At 54.5% G+C, this 26,487-nt stretch overlaps 6 protein-coding genes across 6 annotated transcripts; 4 read left to right on the top strand and 2 right to left on the bottom strand.

Annotated features, from left to right (window-relative positions):
• Positions 1–2,514: 2,514 nt before the first annotated feature.
• CKM354_001106100 (uncharacterized protein) lies at positions 2,515–5,433 on the bottom strand (the record flags this gene model as incomplete). Its single annotated transcript, XM_044806538.1, has 1 exon — positions 2,515–5,433. The coding sequence occupies one exon, from the start codon at positions 5,431–5,433 to the stop codon at positions 2,515–2,517; it is 2,919 nt and encodes a 972-aa protein (XP_044662473.1).
• Positions 5,434–5,898: 465 nt separating this feature from the next.
• On the top strand, positions 5,899–8,004 carry CKM354_001106000 (tRNA modification protein MTO1; the record flags this gene model as incomplete). Its single annotated transcript, XM_044806537.1, has 2 exons — positions 5,899–6,011; positions 6,063–8,004. The coding sequence occupies 2 exons, from the start codon at positions 5,899–5,901 to the stop codon at positions 8,002–8,004; spliced, it is 2,055 nt and encodes a 684-aa protein (XP_044662472.1).
• A 976-nt stretch (positions 8,005–8,980) lies between these two features.
• On the bottom strand, positions 8,981–9,604 carry CKM354_001105900 (U2 snRNP complex subunit BUD31; the record flags this gene model as incomplete). The annotated part of the gene is made up of 2 exons (XM_044806536.1): positions 8,981–9,255; positions 9,433–9,604. 2 exons carry the CDS (start codon positions 9,602–9,604, stop codon positions 8,981–8,983), a joined length of 447 nt encoding a protein of 148 aa, XP_044662471.1.
• Positions 9,605–9,907: 303 nt separating this feature from the next.
• On the top strand, positions 9,908–12,565 carry CKM354_001105800 (uncharacterized protein; the record flags this gene model as incomplete). Its single annotated transcript, XM_044806535.1, has 3 exons — positions 9,908–10,013; positions 10,072–11,503; positions 11,557–12,565. 3 exons carry the CDS (start codon positions 9,908–9,910, stop codon positions 12,563–12,565), a joined length of 2,547 nt encoding a protein of 848 aa, XP_044662470.1.
• An 8,544-nt stretch (positions 12,566–21,109) lies between these two features.
• On the top strand, positions 21,110–22,672 carry CKM354_001105700 (uncharacterized protein; the record flags this gene model as incomplete). Its single annotated transcript, XM_044806534.1, has 1 exon — positions 21,110–22,672. The coding sequence occupies one exon, from the start codon at positions 21,110–21,112 to the stop codon at positions 22,670–22,672; it is 1,563 nt and encodes a 520-aa protein (XP_044662469.1).
• A 1,113-nt stretch (positions 22,673–23,785) lies between these two features.
• Positions 23,786–25,761, top strand: CKM354_001105600 (cardiolipin synthase; the record flags this gene model as incomplete). Its single annotated transcript, XM_044806533.1, has 4 exons — positions 23,786–24,000; positions 24,060–24,168; positions 24,771–25,149; positions 25,223–25,761. 4 exons carry the CDS (start codon positions 23,786–23,788, stop codon positions 25,759–25,761), a joined length of 1,242 nt encoding a protein of 413 aa, XP_044662468.1.
• Positions 25,762–26,487: the final 726 nt, after the last annotated feature.

Here is a 26,487-nt window from a genome sequence, read left to right as displayed (position 1 = left end):
GCCTCGTGCACACCATGCCGTGAGATGACGATGTTCCGAGTCGGCGCCCCTAGATCCTTGCACCAAGCAAAGCAAATACAGTCGAAGCTGTCTGCTCACTCGTCCGACGCACGCTCGGGTACCTCACTACTCTCGCGCTGTGCTGCATGTCTGCATCACGGCTCTGACAACAACAATTCCACGCTGCGGACCAATCAAAAATTACGCATTGTGCGGCATGGACTGCCACTCTTCGGGCCTGCAGACGGACCGAGTGGTGAGCTCTCGTGCTCTGCTCTGCATCTCGCACTTGTCAACCGCCGCTGCTTCGCAAACAAATGTGAGAGCCGCGTTGCTGCATCCTCGTGCAGACCGATAGGTGCCATCGAGCGCTCAGCGCTGCCTGCCACGATCATGGTCAGCTCAACGCCGCATGCTCAACCAAGAGCACGGATCACCAAGCGATCTCGCTCTCTCAGCACTTCACAAAGTTCACATGCCATTGCCACAAGCGCCAAGCGAGTGCACTGCGACACCTGGAACCAAGCGACACGCGCTACTATCATCTAGATCTTGCTAGTTCGCGTGGAGTACTGATGCATCTAGCCCAGCATCGTGAGCTTCATCACGACCAATCCGTCTCGCTGACCGAGAGCAGTCACGGTTCATATCAGTGCTGGTTCGTCTCAACATCACGTCGCACATACTCCACACAGCGAGGTGTCTATCCTCGCCCGCACTACTGCGAGTCTGGAGAGGTCATGCAGTACTAAGACTCCGCAACCCAGCGGCCCGAATCCTGAAGTTTGCGCGATATACGGTGACAGGATACATGTCCTGCTGCCCAAATGCCGTTTGTTGGGAAAAGAGCGATACGATGACACGACCACAGAAACAGACAAGAAAATTCGACCGAGTTGTGTGTCGAGACAACCACCAGAACAAACTGCGGCACGCCGTCTCGTAATATTGCCAAACATGCCATACCTCCCGCTCCACGATTAAACGCCATCGTGACCGCACTAGTCCCAGCAATGCTGCTCATCTCAGCTTTCGCGGAGCCGCGCTCTGCCTAAGCTCCACTTTTCTCCCGCCCTTCACCCCTCCACCACAAATGACTCCCCACAGTCACATGGCACGAGTACTACTCCTGCAGACTCCACTGCAGGTCCAGGCTTGCGCCAACTTCGTTCCAGGCGGCCGAGACGAAGTTGACGAACACCCCAGACTACTGACGAGCCCTAGCACTGATCATCACGATACCTAGCCCTGACACCAGACCTCAGATCGCACAGCTCTTCACTATTATGCTTACATTTACAGTTACCATTGGTTCCACAGGGTCCGGTCTCTACCGGCAGTCGGAACCAAATGTACGGGTCCTTTTGCGCAAGAATGATGCCTTCCAGGCTCGAAGCGAGAAGCGAGGTCGAGACTTGTTGACTACATTCCGGCCATGTGTCTTTTCCCAACTCCGCCAGCTGGCGGCAGGGTCGCCTCCAGCTCCGGTCAGTGCAACAACAGGTGTCCGATGACACATTCGTACCACACAGTCATGCAAACTGTAGCGGTCTCGCAGTGTACGTGCAGCAGGATGACAGGTGATGGCAGTTGAGACTGCGGGTCTGGAGAACGCAATTGTCGACAATCGCCGGATTACCTCGAACGCACAGCGGACAGCATTTCGACAGATGATGACGTTCCTGCTGTCACTTTTGTAGTCACAATACTGCTGCCCTGTCGCTGTTCATAGGCGAGTATCGCAACAGCAGTCCTACACAGAATTGAGAAAACGAGTACCTAGATGCTATACCATTCGAAATGAAGAAAAGATACACCTGCTTCTTGGGCAGAGACACGCAACGCCAACTATCATTGCTGTCCAACGTCGACGAGAATTTTGACTTGGTCAAGCAGTAGTCAACGTTGTGTTCATGAAGAGCTTCCCATCATATCGACGCCTCGCACACGAACCTTTGGCCCTCTTGCCCTCAAAGACAGTCTGATTGTACGGGGTGTAGACCCGACGCTGTGAAGCCCGGCCTCTTTGAACACAATGAATGCATGGGTCAGGTCTCTCCATCCCAGCCGGCGTTTGCTCAATTCATCCTATATGCGTCAGGGTGCGCCGCGTAGCTTGTCTGTCCGTACAGCGAGCTCGTTCGACTATTTTTCAGCAACGAGGTCAAATGCTGCGGACGACGACATTGAACAAAGGTCCTGGCTTGGCGTCTTAGTTTGCCAACTCGGCCACCAGGTTCGACACTGCTAGCATTGCGCGATGCCAAACTGTCGATACGTCAGCTGTAAACCATCAAGCTCCAACTCCAATTGTTGCAATGCTGTAAACGTGAAATTGAAGCGAAGAGCATCATCAATGCCAATTGATAGGTATTGTAATAATAAATAAAAAAGTAATCCGCCTCAGGCACAACCCCGAAAATCGAAGCAAATCCTATCGTTACACGCTCGCTAGAACGCTCAGAAAAGTATATCAAGTGAAGCAACCAAAAGGCTCACATGCATTTGCATGCATCACTGCTGCCAATCACCATTCGCCAACGGGCTCTTTGGCCTCTCCTGACCAGTAGAACGAATTCCATTCCCAAACCTCATAACTCCTTCCAAACCAGAAGTGAATTTCTTGCCCTTTTTTCTCTTTCTTCCAGGACTGCCTGAGGGCCCAGAAGGAACGCTCACCCTTGCACTACCGATGGAATCCAAGGAGAGTCGTCCTTCTTGGACTTGTCCATCTTCATCTTCCCACTCATCTGCTTGTGCTTCGGCTCCTGAGCCACGAGGCGGCGATGGAGCTTCGACGCTGATTTCAGGCCGAGGAGGGCCCTCTCGCGTTACTGGTCGACTGCTATCTGCACCACCAGGCCCGCCATCATCGCTTGCATATTGTGGATCTGCAGGCGCGGTGCTTGAGCGCCAGAGTTTGCGTCTGAACAAGCTGACAGGGCTGCGACTCTCCGGCGATGGCGAAAGAGGTGGTGTGTCCCAACCTGAGAGTGCCGTTGTCGACTTATTCAGCAATTGCTGCATCAATGGCACCTCCAGAGCGCCGTTGTTAGATCTTCCGAACAGGACAAGAGCAAGACACATGAGTAGTAGCGTCGACTGCACAATACCCATCCGTTTCTGCCAGACAAGTTCATCGGCAACCATTGTCAGTCGCGAGCTGAGAGCTAGCATTTCGCGCTGATACGTCTCTCGCTGACCTTCGAGCTCAATCACCGTGCTCTGCCATAGTTGATCGTATGCCTGGCGGAAGCCATGAAGCTCGGCCATGACTGTCTCGTTCAGGTGGGAAAGGAACTTGCTTGTGGTCGCCACTTGTCTTTTCTCAACCTTGCTGAATGCTTCTCTCAATATGCGAGATTGCTCCTCAATGTATTGCAAGCTGAGAGTACTGTTGCTTTCCAATTGCTGCAGGCGTTTGTGAACCTGTTTGAAGAAAGACTCCTGGGTGGAGGGCTGTGCTGGGGGTGGCGAGCTTGCTGAGGATGCCACAGGACGTGTCGCATTGCTCGCAGCTGCTGTCTGATTGCCACTAGCGGCATGAGTGCTGCTGCTGGAACCTGTGGTGGAATTGGAAGTGATATTGCCTGGCAGCACCGTGGCGCTTATTGTTTCTTCGCGTGCCGATGGGTCGTGTGGGTTCGAGGTGGAGTTGATCGCTGCTTCACTGTCTGCATTTTGCTTCGTCGCTGTAGGTGAGATTGTGCTAGCAGCATCACTGATAGATGACGAAGTCGAAGTTAAGGATGAGGTCGACCCAGTCTGAGGGAGCGCGGTGAGGTTCGCGCTGGAGCTCGCCACGACTTCTGAAGTGGGCCGTTGATCGCAAGTCATGTTGGCGTTCGTCGGCTCATAGACGCCTACAGCCATTGGAAAGCTGGCGTTGTCGTATTTTTCAGTCAGAGAGCTTGCAAGCGCTTCAGTACTGGACATGGTCGCCTCGTGTGATGTACAAGAAGAACATGATTCATCATCCTGGGGCTTCTCTTGAGACGAGACACTGTCCGGCTCGCCAGGGACTACTGGCGGTATAGCCTGCTCTGTCGCCTTCGATGCCTCGTCTGTAGATTCCACAGGCTCCTGATGGATCGCAGGCGTTGCCAGAACTTCGGTGTCCAAGGTAACATCATCGATCTCGCCCCTTGCTAATTCTTCCTGATGTCTGTAGTCTTCCATCATCGTGATGCCGTGCACCCGGAGCAAACTCACGGGACAGTAGTACTCGGAGCCATAATGCGTGAGGAACTCGATGCGTAGATATCTGGCCCAAATTTGAGGATTTTCGATCAAGAAGGCCTGTATCTCACGAGTATTGCGGGCCTCGAAAGTACCTAGATCCCGCCATTTTTCCATCTTGACGGGATACCGATCTGACACAGATAGTCTGAAGTGGCGGAAGCCAGAGCTGAAGAACTCATAGTTGGCCAGCACAATTGTGTCAATTTGTATGTCGTTGCACAACTCCACGATCAAAAATTTGTTGTCGGCCGCGCACTTGTTGAGCATGTAGCTGTCTTTGCTTTCGACCAAGACGGACGTGGCGGACTTTGCCTCTTTGTTATTTTTTAGAACAGTCGCAGCGCAGTCGAAGGATGCATAATTTGTGCGCTCCTTACAAGTCTTGCCAGCGTCCTTGGACCTGAGAGAGGTCGGATGACCTGGTACTGGGGTTTGCGCGGCTTCCGTTTGAGCTGTAGGGCTTTCGGGCATGGCGGACTGCGACACTCCCCCAAAGCCAACAAAATCAATGTCAATCTCCTGCTCATCACCTAGAGTATCAAGAGCATTGTTGACTGGTCGCGGCCGATGAGCGTTGGTGGTCTGCGTTCGTCCAACATCATCAGGAGACTGGCCGCTCTTGGCAAGGTTTTGCTTTTTCCAGTCCTCAAAGGAAAGAAAGTTGGCATTGTCTAGAGCAGAATCCGATTCCTCTTCTTCGACAGAGGGGCTTGCGGTACTGGCTGCGACACTGGCATCAGACGCAGTTGGCGAATTCGATGCATGGGCTGGACTTGGCTCACGCTGGGCGGAGGATGTATGCTCTCCTAAAATCGTTGTCGTACCATTCGCTACGGTATATGTCACGGTGGCCACCTGCGGCCGTTCATCTGAGATTAATGTGGTCGCGAAGGTGCCCGTGTGATCTGTGGTGGTGAGGATATGGTGTGTGCCATTGGACGGAGCGCGATCAGTCCTCAGGCATTGTCGCGCTAGCGTGTGTGTTATATAGTTCACCGTCCGGCTGGGACATGTTCCTGTGCTGTTCGTAAAGTGTAATCCGAGCGTGCTCGATATGGCGCTTCCGGTGTATGGGGCCTGGGTGGTCTTGGGGACCGAGTCCGTATTACTGTCATAGCCGGTGGACTGCGCTCTGCCGAGCGCCGCGGCGACCCACAGGAAGACGATGGCATGGCGCAGCAGACTATTCATACTGCCGGCACATTGTTGTCTCCCTCGACCCCATAGACCCAGTGGAAGTCGGATAATGCAGACCAGCTGGCGATGGGAGGATGACTCGAATGGGAGAAAGAGCGTTCTTGACACTTTGCAACGAAGCAGCTGCAGTTTCACCGCACAAAGACTCCTCCTTGGGTGGCGCTGGCGCTGGAGCTAGTGATATAGTACGCTCGTCATGCGCTGGCTGCAAATGCTGCGGGACCACGAGACCGCACGAGTCCCCGTGAATAGTCTATGCAAATGAATGATGCGGGCGACACGGCCAGTGAAGGAATGACTTGCATGTGATCTCCGCGATCTGCTGTTGTAAGGTGTCGGCTCGCTCAAAAAAGCTCCTTGACAAGGGCTCGGCTAGCCGGACCCAAGTCCGCCAGTCCCAGTTCCGACCCCTTCGTCTCGAGAAATCTTGTGCATGAACGAACATACACTTCGGGAGCAATGACTTTGATCTTCTCAGCGCGGGCGCGCATGCTCTGGGGCCATGCGCCGCGCGTGCGGTCGGCGGCAGCGTTCAGGCGCACTCTCGCCACTGTCGCCGACCTCCCAGCACAGTAGGAAACAGCATGTAAGCATCAGTGGTCGATACACTGACATCAAGGCAGACAACCTGTCGACGTCGTGGTCATCGGTGGTGGTCATGCAGGATGCGAGGCCTCTGCAGCGGCAGCACGAACTGGAGCACGAACGACGCTCGTCATGCCTTCATTCGACAATCTAGGAGTATGCAGCTGCAATCCGTCCTTCGGTGGTATCGGAAAAGGAACGATGCTGCGTGAGATCGATGCGCTGGATGGTCTAGTGGGCCGAATCACAGACAAGGCCGGGGTACAATTCAGAGTGCTGAACAGGAAGAAAGGCCCTGCAGTGTGGGGTCCGCGCGCCCAGATCGATCGAGCGCTGTACAAGAAGCACATGCGCGAAGAGATGACAAACTACCCAGGATTGCAGGTCAAAGAAGGGAAAGTGGCAGACATCATAGTAGACCGGTCGCCGGCGGCAGCGGCAGCAGAGGGCAGACATGGCAGAATCACGGGCGTTCGATTGGAATCTGGCGAGATCATCAACACAAAAAATGTCGTGATCACAACGGGCACATTTCTGGGAGGCGAGATACACATCGGACTGGAGGTATTCCCATCAGGGCGAATGGGAGAAGCGGCGACCTTTGGACTGTCCAAATCCTTGAAGGAAGCAGGATTCCAGCTGGGCAGATTGAAGACTGGAACACCGCCTCGATTGGACAAGAAGTCCATCGATTTTGCGAAGCTCGAGGTCCAGCCGGGTGACGAGCCTCCAATGCCGTTTTCGTACCTCAACGAACGTGTTGCAGTGGAAGAGCAACTCAATTGCTGGAGCACTCACACAAACCCGGAAGCTCACGAGATTATTCGACAAAATCTGGACAAGAGCATTCATATCCGCGAGAGCGTTAAAGGTCCACGCTATTGCCCCTCGTTGGAGAGCAAAGTCATTCGCTTTACGTCGAAAAACCATCATCTGATCTGGCTGGAACCGGAAGGATTTGACAACGATGTTATTTACCCGAACGGCGTCAGTATGACCGTCCCGGCCGACGCTCAGGAGGCCATGTTGAAGAAAGTGGTCGGGCTGGAGAACGTGAAGATGCTTCAGCCAGGCTATGGTGTAGAGTACGATTACGTCGATCCTCGTAGTCTACGGAGCACGCTTGAGACCAAGGCCATCTCGGGTCTCTTCCTCGCAGGGCAGATTAATGGAACGACCGGATACGAGGAAGCCGCCGCGCAGGGCATATTGGCGGGCATCAACGCTGGAAATGCCGCAGTTGGCCGTGATCCTTTCACAATGTCTCGAGCCGATGGGTACATTGGCATCATGGTTGACGATCTCATCACCAAAGGTGTCAGTGAGCCATACCGGATGTTCACCAGCCGAAGCGAGTATCGAATGTCAGCACGTGCCGACAACGCAGATTTGCGCCTCACAGCGAAAGGTCGCGAAGCTGGCGCAGTGGGTGATAAGCGCTGGTCGGCGTTCAGTGATGAGAGAACACAGATGAAAGAGTTGCGAAGTCTACTAGAGGACAGGAAGTTCAGCGCGCAAAGTTGGCTCCAAAACGGGTTTCCGGTCCGGAGTGATACCACGAAAAGATCTGCGTTCGATCTCCTCCGGCATGCGAATATCACGACCGACTCCCTGGTTTCTATGATCCCAGAAATTACTCAATTTCCAGCACGCATTCGAGACCGAATTACTATTGAAGGTGTCTACGCGCCGTATATTCACCAGCAGGAGAACCAAGCCGCGTCGTTTGCCCGCGACGAAAGCCTTCTTCTGCCACCGGATCTCGATTACCACGCCATTCATGGGCTAAGTTGGGAGGAAAAGAAAATCCTCAGTGAGACGAGGCCGGAAAGTGTCGGCCAAGCGAGAAGAGTTGAGAACGTCACTCCCAATGGCGCGCTTACATTGCTGGCATATGTTCGTGGCTCTTGGAGGCGGGACCAGAAGGCAAAGGCATACAAGGAAGCGATGGAGAGTCAGCCACCGGGACAAGAAATTTAGACCGTGGCGTGACAGGTGTACAGATATGAAGCATAATCGCATAGCGCAGGCGCCAAGGTGTACAATACAGTACATGGGAAGATTTCCAGGCAGAGCGCCACCAACGTCCTGAAATGAGGGCGGCTTGTATGTATAGCTACGACGAAGACCACGAAGAGCAACACCTCTCTTACACAATCGCATCGACGCTTAGACCATATCTGCCAAAAGACCCACATCACCAAATCACCTGACCGAGATCTCATGCGCGTCAACACAGTGACATGAACTAGCTTACCGTCTAGCAGGGGACCAAGAAACCCGAGTATATGGGAAGCGGTGTGATGAAGTTGAAACAAGCTGTGCAGGCATTACTGTTGTCGCACTTTTAGACGAGGCGGCCATTTTCGCCGGTTTGTAACGCCGGTCCAAGCGGTGTAATATACTAGCGACTGTCGTTTCGCGGCAGAGCTTCGCTAGGGCTTATGCGTGTAGATTGTGTGTCAGAGACCTTCATCATGAACCGGGTTGTGAGCTTGAAAGAATTGTAGGCTACAGTGTTCATGGTTCTGGCGTAGCATCTTCAGGTTTCAGAATTTTTCGAGGGAGAATTCCATTACGCGATGGGTTTATCGATGTCGGCTGGTATTTTCGGCGACTCAGGATGTCTCATACAAGTAGATATTCTTTGCCGAGAGGAGAGGAGAGGAGAGTGGCTCCTGGAGGGAGCTCGGTGCTGCCCTGCTTGCTTTGGGACGACCAAAAGAGATGTTGCAGCACAGCCAGCTTTTCAGCAACCAACCCCATCGTCTAAGCAGCACTACTGGACCATGTTTAAGGCATTGTAATGGAAGCTTGGCATTTCTGTCATTCTGTACGACACTCCATGGCTGAATATGCCACTGCTTTTGCTTCTTTCCTTTGTCAAATCGACTCCGGACGCCACATTCCATCCCAACCTTCGCACTCGCCACAACTCCGCAATTCATACCATCGCCTAATCACTGCTAGAGCATCCTCTACAGCCACAGCTGACACACTGGATCTCTTGATCCTCTTTCAGCTGCTCCCTCGGCACACGACAGATGCATGTGCTGTTGAAGTTGGTCTCCTTAGTTTGAATGCACCTCAGACAGCAAAGCTTCTCATAACCCTGCTTCTTCCACTTGGCAATGAGGTTGGCGTCTGCATATCCATTCTTGAGCAGCCAATCGTATAGCTTCTTGTCGATGGCTTCTTTCTCGTAGTACAGATCATAGATGTACCTCGAGCCTGTGAGAATGAAAAGTTAGTTAGTGAAAAGTGGACGAGCCACAGAGAGCGCGAGGTCAAGATGGGACAATGACTCACTTTTGTGGCTCGCGTAGCGCTGCGAGCATAACAATGCAGTTTGCGTTGAAGGATAATCTGGGTGTGTATTGTGTTAGGTTGGGCAGGGTAAGCACCTACGCTGATGAGTGATTTGGAAGACCGGCCAAGTCATTTCGTGCTTCTTCTTGCCCTCATGACTGGCATTTTCGGCATCTTTCATCTTGTTCTGGAACTCGAGCAGAGTGTCTTCGATATCTTCGAAGCCATCTGGAGGCGGCTTTCGGTTCTTGGCCGTGCGGATGGCAGGCATGGTGGCGGTTTTGAAAGTACAGGCCGCTGCTTTCAGGTTCGATCGGCTTGACGCGATAATACAAGGCGCGCGAGATTCTGATCACAGGAGTTGACACTGGTGGACGTTTTGTGATGTGGGTGGACACTGAGTTCATTATTCAGCGGTTCAGGTTCAGTCAGAAGAAAGTGAAGCCTGTGAAACTTTGCGGGAGCATCCGATTGGCAGGAGCGGTCCACCTCGCGCAGCAACGCGAACTCGCAGCTCGTAGCTCCTGCTGCTTGAAACAAATCCATTCCTTTTGCGAATTCATCGATCGCAGTCATGGCGGACACGGATACGCGACGCGACTATCGAGATGGAGGAGGCCGCGACCGCGGATACGGCGGCGGTGGAGGCGGCCGCGGCTACAACAAACGCAAGCGCAGAGGTCAGATTCTCCTGAGCCTTGACCACGCTCGCGGATCACAGCTAACATCGAGGTACAGACGACGATGACTACGATCAGGGCTTCCGCAACCAGCGACAACGCCAGGAGCCGCCACCGGGCACGAGAATTAGGAAGGGTCTGCTCGAGATTGGCGAGGACCTGTTACGTCTGCCGCATGAGGTGGCTGCGAACGTAGCCAAGCTGGCTGCAGACAATTACGAGGACGATTATGTCAAGGATACATTCCGAGTCGCTTCGCTCAAGCTGGTCTTGGAACAGCCTTTCAAGATCCCGTTCATCGCGGCTGTTGTGCTCTATGCGAATGCGGAAAAGTCAGAGATGGCAGAAGATGTGATCAAGCATGTCGCACAAGAGCTGCAAGCTGCGATGGATGCTGGAAAACTCAAGGAAGTGAAGCTTCTGCTGCGCTTCCTAGCCTGCCTTGGACCTCTCTTCGAACAGGACGGAATTGTGCCAATCTTGGATGAGCTTTTTGACAAGGCGGCCGATTTGCAAACTGCTTCGACTGAGGACGCAGTCGGTATCGAACTCTGCAAGATCATTTTGCTCACAATCCCGTATCTCATTGCATCCTCCACGGACTCCTCATCCTTGGCGCAGAAGGTCGGAGAATTGCTTGAGAAGACCGAGATCATTGCATCCACTTCGCATGCTTTGGAGGCTCTCGTCGATCCATATCCTCAACAAGATGGTCAAGAGAAGGCTATGGCATGCCAAAGTGTGGTCTCGCTCTTGCAAGCGCAACTTAATGAGGAGGCGAACAATGGCTGGAAGCTATTCTGCATTCCGCGAGTCTACGATCCGAGTTACAAGCCGGCAGCTGGCAAGACCGAGAACGGCGACGTCGAGGGTGAAGGCGAAGGTGAAATGAACGGCGTCGAGGATGTCAAAGAACCAGCAAAGCACACCTTCCCGTCAATCACGGTACCGTCAACCATCAGTGCGGGAACCAAGATCCTGCTGCCCGAGGTCTACTTCTCCTTATTCGCGGACCAGGAGATCGAGTCGGTACCGCCGACCAACAATATCGCGGCGTCTCTCTTGCGCGATGCGACTACCGACACGATCAACATTCTGGACTTCAACCGGAACGCCGTGGCGAAGTTTCTTAATGAGATTGATTGTTATTGGGCGAAAGACACATTCGTTAAGCGTTCAACCACGTTTGACAAGCTACGCGACCTGCCAGAAGGCAGACCAACGTGGAAGCCGGAGGACGTCACGATCGATGCCATTTTCTCCCAGATTTTCCAATTACCCACACCCGAACACCGACTTGTGTACTATCACTCACTGATTACCGAGTCTTGCAAGATTTCGCCCGGCGCGATAGCTCCGAGTCTGGGTCGAGCGATCCGCTTCTTGTTCCGCAGCATTGATCAGATGGACATGGAGTTGTCTTATCGATTCATGGATTGGTTCGCTCATCATCTTAGCAATTTCGAGTTCCGTTGGAAGTGGACCGAGTGGTGAGTACCTTTGCGAGTACTAAATGTAACGCAGGCTAACAATGTATCAACAGGATACCTGACGTCGAGCTACCTAACCTCGAGCCGAAGAAGGCATTCATCAATGGAGTCTTGGATAAGGAGATTCGATTATCATTCGCAAAGCGTATTCGAGCAACCCTTCCAGAGCCTTACCACAAACTCATTCCGGCCAGCAAGGAGAAAGATATTCCCGACTTCAAATTTGCAAACGAGCAGACCCCATATGCGAAGGAGGGCCAGGAAGTCCTGGCGCTATTGAAGAAGAAGGCCCCTGAGGATGAGATCCAGAAAGTTCTCGATTCTGTTCACGAACAGGCAGCTGCTCGCGGAGTGGCAGATCCTCTTGTCGCTTCCACGGACATCTACATGACCTCCATCCTCAGTATCGGATCCAAGTCACTCTCGCACGTGCTGTCGACCATCGATCGCTGCAAAGAGCGTCTCCTAAACATCGGACAGTCGTCTGAGTCAGCGAGGAGACAGGTCATTGCTTCCGTGGTTGACTTCTGGTCGGACCACCCAGGCACCGCAGTCAACATCGTTGACAAGCTGCTCAACTACACCATTATTACGCCGATGAGTGTGATCTCCTGGGCGCTTGTGGATAACATGGATCGCGGACGGGCACTGGCTAGCAGCCAGGTCTACGAAATGGTGAGCATCACCATGTTCAAGGTCACGAACCGCGTGAGACAAGTCCTCGGTGAGCGTAACAATCTCAAATTGGACTACTCAAGCCGGAAGCAGATCGATGAGGCACTGCCCAATGAGCGACAAGCTATGCGCGATCTGTTCGCCGCCATCGAGGACGCTGTCTCTGCAGTGGCCAACGGTGCTCAGGACGAGATGATTGAGCGCTATGATGGAGACAGCAACGAGCAACAGCTCATCCAACTCTGGGGCCAGCGCTGGGCCAGGGTTTGGAGACGCAAGGCTGCCGTCGAGGAAGCTATCGTCGGAGAGGCAGTTATTGGCCCGCTCGAGGAGCCTGCTGTTGTCGAGCAGCCTGACATTATGGAGGACTTTGATCAGGTATCTTAGCAAGATCGTGACGAAGTCCTCTAGTCGTCTATCTCTGGGTACTGAGCCAGCGATGAGGTCATATGTCCTGGAATGGATCACGATGTGCCATCGACGAAGGTCATCACGAACCGGCCACGAAGTAAGGCGCAGGTCTTGCATAGCAAACACGTTGCATTGCTTACTGCGGTCACGCAGCTACAGTCCTGCATTCGCATGCTCCACGCTTTAGTGCACTTGTCAAGATGTTATGTATCATAGAAAAGCTGCCACGAAGAACCAGCGTCGCAAAACAGATGAATTGGAAAGACACATTGCCGGTCCGCTTCAGAGCATCCCACCCCACATCTCTCCACCACGTGAATGCATGCACGACGAGTAGAAATAGTCATCATTCGATGAGAGACTACCTCCATTGCCCTGCTCGCTAACCTTAGGTCCTTCGAAAGACGTGCAGTTGAAATACAGTTCACAGATCTAAGCTTATTAGGGTTCATATGGTGGAAAAGTCTCATGAATGCAACTGGTTGCTCTAAAACTTCGAGTTTGCTCTAAATTCTTCGAATGAACTTAACAGCAGTGCTGGTTGCTTTGAAAGTAATTTTCATCGCTTTGGCTTCGCGGTTGCATTTCTGAGTCTCCACGTGGAAGGCATGCTGATAGTTAGGTTGGTTTGTTAGGGTTTTAGTTCTAATGATGATGAAGGTATGTGCTGCAGACTGGACTGGATAGGCTTTGACTTTTTGAGTCTGTGGAGCTTTTGTTGACTTCATGTTTATGTGTACTGTCTATTGTCTTTGTGTTCAGTACTGAGGTTGCAAGTGGCTACTGCGAGGTGGGACTTCTGGTCATGAGAGCAGGTCTGGCCTCAAAGGTCGCATGATGCGTTCACGCGGGCAATCTATGAACTGACTCATCGTGGAGGCACAGGTCTTCTCGCAGCAATTACACTGCCTTGAGAACGGAGCACTACGAGAGCAGACCTATTTCCGCCTCATCCGGCTATGGCTAATCAGGCAGAGCTCTGTCATCTCACGGCACCACGCTCATCGCGTCGGTGCTGCGGAATCGACATACACTGAAGCTGCAATGGCCTCGATAATTGCCGATGAGCCTGCTCTACTCCGTAGCTTGGGCGGCGTAAGGATGGAAGCTGCACCGTGCGTACAGTAATCCAATATCCCGCCCGTGCTGACCGGTTCGCTGTCCATTCCATGAGCTGTTGTGGCTCACAAGCATCTGCCGGTCAAATCGCTGACCTCGGTCTACTTGCTTGCTCATTCGCACGTACCAACACCGACAACAAAGAGAGCCGGCGCCGAAGGGCATTTAGCCGTGCCGTAGCGTGCGCGATGGGTCGTGTGATGCTTACCTGGTTCCTTTACAGCAATTGGCAGGCACTCCAGTTGTGTGTTCTTTGAGCGGACTTCTCTCCAGGAGACGCCACGCCATGAAGACGTTTACCATGCAAAGCTTCGTGGAGATCCGCATCAGACTTTCTTCAACTTGAACACATCCACGTGGCGCGCTTCGCCTGTGCTGCTGGCAGCCTTGAAGACACACAGACCTCAAATGAAGCTATGCAAGCCTTGCCAGGTTTGAGCTATTCCTGCTAGCCACGGGGCCTGGGACTGCGCAAGGACCTGGTCCAGTACCTCGACCGAAAGAGGTCAACGGAGGTGTGCACTGGCTCTCGATTCGTACACCTGGCAAGCAGCTGTGCTGCGGAGTTCCATGCGCGAGGTAGCTCAAGGTAACGTGCTGGTGCTTGTCCGGCCATGAGGAAGGTGCTCGGATGAGGACCGCTGTCGCCTGATTGTGAACGGAACCTCGTCTTGCAAAAACATTTGGTATCCGAGCCAGGTCTAGTGCATCTCGTTCTTCCTGTTTCGCCCGCGTGCGCCCACGCAACACGCGCTATCTTGCTTGTATCCCAGAGCTGCACTTGGGGTAGTTTCTCCGGCTCGTGATGGATGTTGGATCCACGCAAGGGGAAACGCGCGCAAAAGGGTCATCGACCTCGCGTAGATTGTAGTCTGTCAAGGACTCACCGCAGCTCCTGTCATCCTGGACGTAGATCACAGGGTGGACAATTGGATAGACCCAATGGAATGTCTTCAATAAGCGATTGGAGAAATGGGTAGCTGACTGTAAGCTCTGGAGAACCCAGCGCATGGGTATGAACCTGCTGCACCCAAGCAATGCCAGAGCAGATATGCTCGAGATCGCGGAACTTTCGAGGCTGGAGATCTGCCATGTGCCGACCGCACCTCTTCAACAGCGATACAGTGTACTCTGTTGTTCAGTTCAAAGCCGATATGCTGCTCTAGCTGTAGCCGACAGCTCCTTCATCGAGCTGGCAATCGTGCGCAGGGTCATGACGTTAACGACACTTGTCTCTGAATGTCCCTGCGAGTGCGGTGAGCAAGTGAGCCACTCGTTGTTGCTCCCTCTGACCAGCCTACTCTCGCCGGAACTGGTACAAAAATGCGTGAGCATGTTGGATGATACCGTAATGAGAGATACAAGTGACACTCATCTCCGAGCGACTCCTCCCATCATCCCAACTGCACAGCAGCCCTGAGGGCACCGGATACTGGGCAGCTGCATGTGAAGTGGTATCGCTGTCGAGTGTGCAGGGAGCGAAGAAGGCCGGCCGAATTAGCTGAACCTTCTTCCTGTGCTAGCTCTCCTGGCTGCCCCGTGTGTCCCGTTTCTCAGGCCATCTCCCCTGCACGGGCTAGTGCTGGCTGCAAGGTCTAAGCATGGAAGTTGCAGGATGCCATGATTCGTGCTCCCGTTGCCAAATGGGTGAGTGGTGATGGCCCGGCTGAGATTTTGGTCACAGCGAACACGCGTGAGCCACATGCAGGAATCGATAGCTTTGCAGCGGGCGCCGCCATTTCATCGAGGTGACGCGGTCTAGAAGGACATCGAGACCAATGGCGGCAGCGTGCTGAAGAGAACCAGGTTGCAGAGCAGAGCCATGATCGATTGGGAAGGCGATGTCCTCGATTGTCGTGGCGTCTGTTTTCCAAATCCGATGTGGTGACATGGGTGCGTGACCAGCACAACGCGCTAGAAAGCAAGAATTGGCGACGATCTTGTCATCGGCCACGAACGTCAGCTGTGCCGCCGCTGGCCTAGAATTTCATTTGGTGGCGCCTTCCGCGAAGAGGAAGCAGAGCGCGCATTTAGGGCACACGCACATGCTGTGATGAAGTCCATTCCCTTCTCGCTATCCGTATTCGTGTCGACTTTGCAAGTTACGACTGTGAAGCCGCCTCCAGAGAAAAGGCGCAAAGTAGTGTCCTGGCATCGCTCGACTGGGAAAATGCGAAATGGGATGCATTGAGTTTGCACGAAGCTCTGTTTCGCGTGTTCAGTCAACTTTAATGTTATCTGGGCGAAGTCTGTTTTCTTGCAGAGGGAAAGTCTGCTGGAACAAAGTTTGTCGACAGTCCTCGACATGAAACGTCTGTGTTTCGAAAGAAAAATCTCGAGACTGCCTTGAGCAACTATAACAGGCCATGCGAGATATGTCGACATCAGTCGTCACTTGCACATTTTTTGAACTCTCGATAAACTCAATGGATTCGGGCAGAAAATGGCGGCGACTGTGTCGAATCGACGCATGTCCTGCTGGATGTGGTGCCTGGACCGGCTTATTGCAGGTGATGTAGCCGGAATGCGACAAATTTCTTTCGATGCTGGCTTTGCAGTCAACTATCGCACATGTGACTGATACAACTTACTGACCTGACTCGTCTGCAGAAGAACGCTCATCCATCGACACGGTACGAGCTCGGCGTGATGTGCGGGTCGATCAATGTGCTGAAAGTGCACGCAAGCGCATACCAATCACACTCGAATCTCAAGCATTTCTGCGCTGAGGACACCGCACCTCCCAGAACAGCCGCTCCGTCCATGCGCCATCACCGCGTCGGAGAGCAATCATCGACTTCTTCAAATGATTGACTGGTGAACACTAGCTGGGGAATTCACGACATTGGACACTGAATGCCACATCGTGTACGCCATATGGGAGGACGGGTGCCTGGGGTTCCTGCGTGATGCGAGTCTCCGTTTGGGAAGTGCGAAAGACTCACGTCAAGTTTCCGCATCAGACGTTCACGGGAAGTACTGCTGATGATGGCCTGCCAGGCGGAAGTCTCGTCGGTGAATTGATATACCCCAACGTCCATTGTCATGATGCAGACTTGAATCGAAGACTCCTGGCCATCGATATCACAAATCAGGTTGACGGGTTTTCCTGGAGACATTTGCCTTACCATCGTAATCGCTGCTTGTCGAAGGGAAAGCCTTCGACGCTTCAGACCGGTACGTGTGCCGCGCTGTTTCCATCGCCATGGCGGAACCGCACCTCATTGCAAATCCGCGGCAGTCTCGCGATGGCACTCGTGATCACTCGATACGATCGGATTAATGCGAAACACTAGGGCACGGTTGATGTCAGGTTCGCGCGGCGGACTCTTGTTGCCGCGGACGAGCCCAAGTGTGCTGCAAAGCCCAGGACCCGACAAGGCGTTGTGGTATGCCGGCGTATCGAGCGGGTAACAGTTTGTGTCCTGTCACTTACAGCCTAGGGCATCATGCCTTAGCAGAACAGCTATTGCAGCTTCTGCGACAACCCTACTGCAGACGGACTGCGGGTCGGAAGGAGGGTGCATCGGAAGTGATCGACACTGGTGGCTTCTGATATGAGCTGGTATCATGACTCAAAATACGTCGATACCAGAAAGTCTTTGGCGTTGAAACGCTCACATGTGGACGTTGTACATGATGGCGAGAATGATTGATAATGAGCACAATGATGGTAAGCACGCGAGTATGCATTTGGTGCAATGCAAGACGTCCATCGATGCCAGGCGGTGGATAGCATAGCGTATCTTTGTGATTGTAACTCAACGAATGTGTCGATATGTCATGCATGACATCCAGAGCCGTTGAGGATAAGATTCTGTCAAGCCAAAGCAAGGCTATCGTTTCGTGGAGGGTGGAGGCCAACCTTGGAGCGTCCCAAACAGTTGTTGAATTCGGTCGCATTGCTCAACGCTTCGAATCTCTACCGCGGTACTCTAAACGCGATTTCCGCGTCGTTGTCGCAGAAGACAGGCATTAAATGTCGATAGCACCCTGCAGCTGGTGGTACGTCTGGAACCATTACTCGAGTGCAGTGTTGACCATTAGCAAATTATCAACTGGCAGCCGCACAGTTGAAACGAGTCAACCCCACTGAGGTAGCATTAATCGCGACTCGCATGGCTTGCTTGCTTGCCCAGCGGTCTGACAAACTTGTCACGGCTGTACACGCGCACGTTGTGTCTTTCGGAGGGTAGTCGGCTACAATGCAGACCGATCACGATCTAGATGGTGATGCTATTGCAGTGTTAGTGGTGCATGGCTCATGCAGCTAGAGTAGCCATTTGCATCTGCGAAGACAGTGAGCCAATGCAACATGAGCAAATATCCCGCATGCGATGCAATTGGCGCTTGGAATCGGAGTGCGTGGTTTAATGGTGCCCCTCCTTCCGCTTTGGTCGAGCAGCTTGGTGCTACGCGGTCACCGAATGACTGCGACCGTTGGAAACAACTCGAATCGCCACGAAGACCCAGGCCATAACAGCGTGTGCCAAGGAGTACCCGATGGATCAGAGGCGTGTGGTGATGGACACTGGCTTGCATCCTGGTCCAGGATGTGAAGGCGCGCGAGAATGATCGGCGGAATCTGCCGCGAATCGAATTTGTGATCGTGCAGATCCACGGAAGGTCGCTCGGCCGCGTTGTGGGTCGCATTCTGACCGAGCAGCAGCATTCGTCGCGTCGTATTCGAGCGAGGTACACGTCGCAGTCGAGGGATGCGCCGTGAAAGAGCGTCCCTGAGCATGACAGTTGATGTGAAGGTGTACTATGCTGGGTTGTACAAACCGCTGTCGGCAGCTGCCTTTGAGTTTGACTCGCTCCAAGGGACGCTGCAGAAGGTGTGAGCCAAATCCCAAGAGAGTGCAAAGCCAATCTGACAGGGCCGAGCTGGACTGGGGGAGCAGCCCAAAGCAACCTGGTAGCTGGCTTGCGCTGATGAAAGCTGGACGACGAAGGCTGGACCATGGCGTGGGCACTGGCACTGACTACGACTGCTCGCCGTCACAAGCGCGTTCCCGGTCGTGCTAAGCTGATGCTACTGCTCGTGTATTCCTACCAGCGCAGTCGACGGTCAACCGCAGGCTGTGCTTTGGTGCTCTTGCCTGCTACGGCTACTCTACTTTCCCGCATCTGCGCTAGGAGATGGGTGCCGCACGCCTGCTGAATGGCGGGGTGAGGACAGCAGCGCGGGCGTCGTGTGAGCAGCTCCCATCCGGTGCACGTGCGATGCGATCCGAGGCAAGTCGCGCGCAGTCGTACGCAGACGCCTGGCGACATGTACTAGCGATGGAATTTGAAATGGGAGGCAGTCTATGCTGATCGCCAGCCAAGTCGGGTCGGAGCAGGCTTGGGTGTGGCAGCTTCGATACGGGGACCAGTGATCGACTGCACGTTCGGCTGGCCGGTTGAGAGCGTGCATGCCGTATCAAACTCTGTGGTGGTCGTTTTCTTCACGCGCTGTCATCCTCCTGTGCTACGGGAGTCAAAGCATATATCATATAACAGGCGTGGCAGAGCGTGATGGTCTCTTCACGGGACCTTGTGATGGCAAGCGCAGCACGTTCACAACGGGCGGGCGTGCAAGCACGCGCATGTCGAGGGCGGTGCGGTGCCGTCTGTCTGCGACATCGAGCAGCACTGGCGCTATTGGCCGTGGCCCGCCGAGCTCCAGCCGGTGTGCTGTTCATTCCCTTGGTGCTGGGATGGGCAGTGTTGTAGCCGGGTCGTGCCTTCCGGATCTGCAGGGAGCGTGACATATGGCCAGCGAGCGCTGCGACGGACGGGAGTGCACTGCTGCTGGAGCTGCGGCGGGCGGCGGGCGATGCAGCGCGCGATGGTGGACGCTGCGAGGCGCGGGCGCGGGATCTGTTGCAGTGGTCTGTCGCTGGCTGTTCAGGAGAGCTGTATTATTCCCAGCTTGGGCTGCCTTGCGCATCCCAGTCGGGCGGTGCAGCATCGCTCGCGGACGGGCACCACGGTGGGGACTGCTGCCTCGCCGTCCTATCACTCCCTCGCAGCAGCCCGCATCGGCAGGCCGTCGTACCACGTTAGTCCTGTCGCGTCCCCTCCAGCCCAACAATGCACTAGTCCGGTGCACGTCCTGGTGGCCGTCTGCCCTTCTCCAGCTTCTGCACGGCGCGATTGGATCCGCAAGGCCGCGGCAGCGCGCACGTCTGGTGGTGCTGCGCTGCGACTTCGACTTGCGCGCGCGCGGCCAGAGCGCTGCTCGCAATGACTCTAGCGCGGCCAGGACCCAAGACCGCGCAGCGCAGCGAACCCATGGACCAGCGGTTCCCAGTGGAGCAGACGGCGACGGGGTGGCCCAGGTCGGCGCGCCTGGCCTGGACAGGCAGGCCGCTGCTCGACGTGCCTTGCCTGCAAGCGTGCAGCAGCAACAGCACATCCCAACCCGACCGCTGCTCGCAATGAACTCTATCGCTGTGAGCCGGCAAGTGTGAACTCTGTTGCCCTTATGCTTAACTGTGGGGAAGAGACAACAGTCTGGTCGACGCTGCGAGCATATGTCTACCAGCGCGACCCGGCGCACGCTACCGCCCATCATCCATCACTGCCGTCGTTGTTATATGATCGTCGCCCAGTGCGTAGTGCGCCCGCCGCCAGCTGATTCTGATTCACTCTGCCCGTGCGAGCCCTCCAGGAGAAGCGCCCGAGTCACGACTGGATCTGCGCCTGGCGGTCATCACTTCTGCACGCAACCCACCCGCTGCATCGCTGCGCACTGCTCGCTCTGCTCGCTCCCACTCCCACGCCCGCCCGCCGCCACGGTGCACGACCTTAACGGACTGCTGTCTCTGACGCACTCCCGCACCGCCGTTGCAGCACATCTCGCCAACGGCTCGACTCCGACACGACTTGCGGGCAGCCCTGAGCTTAACTACTAACACCCGACACCTTCCACCCAACTGCGCCTGCTGCTGCTGGCGTGCCGCGAATTTTAATATTAAATTCACCCTCCAGTGCGCCATCAACCTTGAGCGTGTCTGCTTAACCTTCGGCATCCTCTCAGGTACATACATCTCCTCACACACCACCTGCCTACCCACTCTGCTGCGCTTTTGCCTTTTGCCTGCGCTGCGCTAGCAACCGCGACTACCATCTCGACTGTGCTCGCTGCTGCCGCTGTGCACCCTCAGCGAACACCTCGGCGCCGCACGCAGGTAAGTACGACCGACATCCCTTCGTCGCCATTGCACATCGCTTCTTGCGCTAACGCACTTTCTAGTCTGTCGTCGAGCAGTTGCATTTCTGCATTCGAGTCGACCTCGCGTCTTATATAACGCGTTCGACGAACATCGGACGGCTGCAGTCACTAGAGCTTGTCTCGCTGCCGAGCCTCACATTGTTGCACAACCCTACGACACTTCATCCGCATCGCCCATCATGAGCGCTGGCGGAGCGGGGCCTTTGGTCCCGACCTTCCATGGATTCGTCCACAACAGCATGGACGGTCTGGTTTTGTTCGAGGCCTGCCTCTCTGGAAAGCTTCACCACGTTCCACGACGACCGCACGATCGCGAGAGGAGCCAATTGATCAAGAGTGGCAGCATCTTCATCTACGAGGAGAACGCCAGCGGCATTAAGAGGTGGACCGACGGCGTCGCCTGGAGCCCTAGCCGAATACTCGGCAACTTCCTCATCTATCGCGAACTCGAGAAGCCCTTCCCACCCGGCGAGAAGAAGCGAGCCATGAAGCGCAAGCGAACGAGCATGCCTGGCGAACCCTATCCTCGACGAGATTCCGAGGGCACCGATGAACAGCAACTCAACACTCCTCTCACTCCTCCCACACCCAATGTGGGCGGGGAGGTCAAGCCAGAGGTGCCATCGACAGATCAGGACAAGGAACTGGAGCGCAGTCTCATCGGCAGCTTGGTCGACAGTTATGGCTTCCGTCCCGACGGCTTGGTCAAGAAGACGATGAGCATCTCGGTGAACGGCATTTCGCACCATATGGTCTCGTACTATAAGGTCGAAGACGTCAAGGGCAACATGCTGCCCCGCCCGCTCTCCGATCCGCGTCTGGCGAACATCTCCGTCAGGCCAGAACTGTACCTGAAGCAGAACTTCCGCGCCCCAGTTGAAGAGACAGAACACTACGCAATCGACGGTCACATGAACGCACACCCACAAATGATGTATTCTTCAGTTGGAGGTTATGGTGTAGCACCTGGTCAGTATTTCGGGCGTCAATACCCAGGAATGTATGGTATGCCCGCGTCGACCGCTCCGAGCATGTATGGCAGCGTAAGCGGTGCATCGTGGCCTCCGCAACAAGCGTCTGCTGCTCCATTGCCGTACGGCAATCAATACGGCAGCCAGAGCTACGGCAGCTACTACAAGGCACCAGATCAACCCAATGGTTCGGCAGTAAAAACTGAGAGCCAGCAGCCCACGACGCAAGGAATGCCATACGGGAGTCAATACGCTCAACCATATTCAGCCATGCAGAGGAACGGGTCCCAGTCCAATGCCAGCGGCATGATTCAGTCGTCTTACCAGGCGCCTGGACAGCCTGCATCCACCTCTTACAACGGTCGCTCGTCGTATGCTAACAGCCCATCGACAAACGGACCCTCATCGCAGCTGTACGGCAATCCGGCATCGCAACCATATGCGGTTCGCTCTCCGACTCAAAGCTATGGCGTACAGAGCGCTCCACAGAGTGCCATTAGCCAGTCTCCACATCCCTCAGCGAAGAGCCCGCAGTCTGCTCACCCAGGCACTCCAGCTACTTCGATCGGAAGCGACCCGAATGCACAATTGCACAATGCATACCGCACATCAGCATACGCAACGCCTGGATCAGCGCATCCCGGTAGTGACATGAATGGTCTGGGGATCAGCACCACTTCAAGCTATCCGCCACCTTCACACAATGGATCCAGCTATAGCTATGGATCATCCGCCACGACCGCACAAGTAGCTGGTCCTTATCCATCTTGAGAACAAAGGGGAATTTACTGGGTTTGAATCTGGTCTAATCGCCCACGTGAGGGACTCATTCGATATGAAGAGCATCGCATCCAGCGCCCCGATTAAGCTTTGACGGACCGTCGCCACGAATTGCGCTCTGAATCTGCAGTGCACAACAAGGCGAGCGCTGTCAGCTGGAATGTTGTGCGACTTGGTCGAGAAATGCAGTGGCTACGGGTATGAGCTCATGGACATTGGTCCACTGATACGGAGGCATCGGAAACGAAGGATTGTGACGAGATATGAGTTGGCCGGCAAAAAACGCGAATTGTTTGACTTTACTTGTAATTGTATCCCCGCGGGGAGAGCGTGCTGTCTGCAGCCGCAATAGTCACATACACCGTGGCACGCCTATTGTTATGGATACTTGGAGATGCAGTAGTAATAGGACATTGAACAGTGTGGAAACGATCAAAGCCATCAATTGTGACTGCACCGATTCCCCCCACTTCGATCATGAGCGCCGACGAATTTCTTCCAGCTGTTTGCAGCGATTCATGAGCCGGTCGAATTGCCCAACGCTTATTGCTAGCCTTTCGTACCTGCATCAAGTGGCACCGTCAGCTTGGTTACTTTCAGGCTGCCCGTAATGATGCCAGCTATAACAGACGCAAGCACACAAACGTTTCACGGCTAGTGGTGACGTTCAGCCATGATCAGTCGAGATGGAATCAGTCTTTCGCTTACCTGCAGTGTGCGGGAAGTCTGAAAAATGGCTCGGCCAAGAGTCTATTGTGTGCATCCCTGCTCGCAGATCACGACCAGGGAGCCAATATTGGGAATACGATCTGCGATGCTCGCGTTTGACATCACGCAGCAGAAGGTGGCAGAGGTGCATCTCCGCTGCCCAAACACGAGCGTCAACGATCGCTCTCATCAGTGCCCTATGATGTATTGCAAGAGCTTGCGACTGGGCCGGCGCCTCAGCAACATGGCGGACGGAGGAAGGATCGCAGTTGCTGGAGGTCGGCTAGTTCGGATAAACGGCTGGCGAAGCTGCCAGGGTTTGTTTCCGGTGCCTTGTGGATGCCTTGGAATTCCCTTCAACATCACACTCTCAACTTCAGGACATGGATTAGAACGATGGCAAAGGTGCTCTCTCAACGCCTCCACGCACTGCCCCAGCATGTGAGGATCAGCACCACCGCGTCACCCTTTGCCGCCCAGCGTGGGCCGGCGATTTCATCTGCTGCTGCGCGTCACCAGCACTACCATCAGGGGCGATGCGTCGGCGCGAGAAGCTCAGCGCGTCATGTGTTGACACTATCGAATTGCTGTTCATGGGCTCATGTCTGCCGGTACACGCGGTCTACGCTGTCTGTGGAACGAATGAGGCCTGCTAACACCTCTCACGCAGTCCCTCCACGTTTCTTGCCCTACACACACGACTGCGTCCGTATTCAGAGAAAGGCAAGGCTTCGCTGCCGCCATCTGCCAGCCAAGGCCAAAGCGATGAGCCGAGCAGTGTAAGTTGTGCCCCTCGTCTCGCCTTTGCTGTGACTATCGCACCTGCACACGCGCACCTTGGCCGCCCGGGTCTCAGTGCAACAAATACGCTCTTTGCCACTACCGGACGCTTGGCCAGCAGCAGGAGCAGCATTGCCATTCGGAACACCGGTCCTTCACCGCCACCCTTCAAAGCACCGTGGGTGATCAGCGCAAGTCTTGGAATATGGCAGTCGGCAGGAAATGCTGTGCTGCTCGTCCTAGCACCGCATCTCCCCGCCTCGGCCATCCACGACCGCTGATCTGAAGCGAGTGGCGTTTGGCACAACACTCGTCCAGACCGGCAAATACGCTTGCGACACGTTCCGCTTTAGCATCCATGGAATCATGAGAAGGCGAGGCAACAGATTCCCTTCCGCAGCTGTGATGTCTCGCAGCTTGACTGCTTCCAGAATGCTCTGCGCTTGGTACTTGCCCGCAGCGGAGCTGCACGACTCGCGCTTATGCGCACTACCCGCCGCTGCGGCGAGACTATTGCTCTTGCTTATGCTACCCAGAACAGCTTCGCATCACCCATGCGCATCATGCTGGCAGGATTCGAGCTAATGCGATTGATTCACAGAGACAGCCGCAGGCCACTCCGAAGCAGCCTATCACGAGAAGTCTAGAAGTTGCGCGAGAACGCACGCAAGCCGTGCGAGAAAAGGTTCGATCTTCGCTGACCGGACTGACACCTCATGAGAACATTTACAACCTTCCCAACTTCCTTACGGTGACTAGACTCGTGGCTGCGCCAGCCACTGCGTACTTGCTACTGCACGATCACCATGCGCTCGCTCTTGGCTTGTTCGCATACGCGGGTATCACAGACCTCGTCGATGGCTGGATGGCGCGCAAGTGGAAGCTACAGACCGTTGCGGGAAGCGTGATGGATCCCATGGCCGACAAAGCTCTGATGATCATTCTCACAGTCACACTGGCGGTCAAAGGCGCCATACCATGTAAGGCAATCGCGTTCGCCCCCACTTCTGTCGACTTCTAACTTCCGCGGCAAATACTGACTTTGCGGCACAGTATATTTGGCGACGCTGATCCTTGGCAGAGATGCGTCTCTCGCATTGGCTGCTCTCTACTATCGCTATGCGTCTCTACCCGCTCCCAAGACCTTCCTTCGATATTGGGACTTCTCACTTCCGTCTGCAGAAGTCCACCCCACGACTGTGTCCAAGTACAACACATTCCTGCAGTTGATCCTCATAGGATCTGCGCTTGCGCTTCCGGTTATTACCGCCGGACAGCACGAGTCTGCTTTGCTGTCGAGCATTGGCACAAATTCTGAGCAATTGCAGAGCGCAATGTCCTATTTCCAATTGCTCGTAGCTGGTACCACAGCCTGGAGTGGTCTCAGCTACGCTTTCTTGAAGAATGTCGTTACTATCCTAGGTCCCAACGAGGATCTGAAAGCCAAGCAAGGCGCCAGAGGACGTGCCATCATCGGTGTCACGTTTGGAAGCTGCGTTCTCGCGGCTGCTTGGCTTGCCTTCAACGTAGATGCTCCAGAGCAGACACAGCCATCAGGGACACGGGACATTACAGAGAAGCGAGATGAGTAAAACAAAAGATACAAAAGTTGTGCCCAAAACATGCGTCAATCCTATTCACATCTTTCATGAAGATGTACCATCCTTGACGCGCTAGATCCTTCTTCCCAATTTCGAATATCGAAAACTGCCCGAGCAGTGCGGTATGAGACGAAAGCAGACTAAACGAAGTGCCCAACACCGCCAGAGCACCAATTTCTTCGAGCGCGTGACATCGGGTGCAGATCGCTTCGAAGTGCGGACGACCGTGAGCGCTCGCACGGAGAGAACAACCAGCATCCAGAGCTCTCTCTCGCCTCGACGCGACACCTCTCCCGGCTACTACGCGAAGTACAGCATATTGTGGCTGCTGCACTCGAAGGAGGTACCTCCGACTGTGGACTGTACGTCTCTGCTGCTGTCCGGAGCTGTTCCCCGCCTATCAGATCTCTGTGTAACACACTCGAGACGGTGGACTGGGTTCGGCCGTGACTGTCCATCCCACGGTTCTCTTCTTCACACTGCAGCCGACCGATCCAGTCGTACAACAAAGCACCTTCACCTTTGCGGGATGCATTCCGCTTGTGCAGGATGTAGGATCTTGGGATTTGCATGTGTGCACGCACGGACAAAATTGCCGACGAGGGATGCTGTTCGTCGGCCGACGGGGCTGGGAATGGATAGGATCGACGGTCTCTGTCTCTGTGCTGTCTGTACCTTCTGCTTGCGGAATCATTATTGGAGAGATGACAGTTTGGC

Source organism: Cercospora kikuchii, assembly GCF_019650295.1.
Source record: "Cercospora kikuchii DNA, contig_00007, whole genome shotgun sequence".
Lineage (NCBI taxonomy): Eukaryota > Fungi > Ascomycota > Dothideomycetes > Mycosphaerellales > Mycosphaerellaceae > Cercospora > Cercospora kikuchii.
The sequence above is the reverse complement of the archived record's forward strand: the minus strand, read 5'-3'. Positions and strand labels throughout refer to the sequence as shown.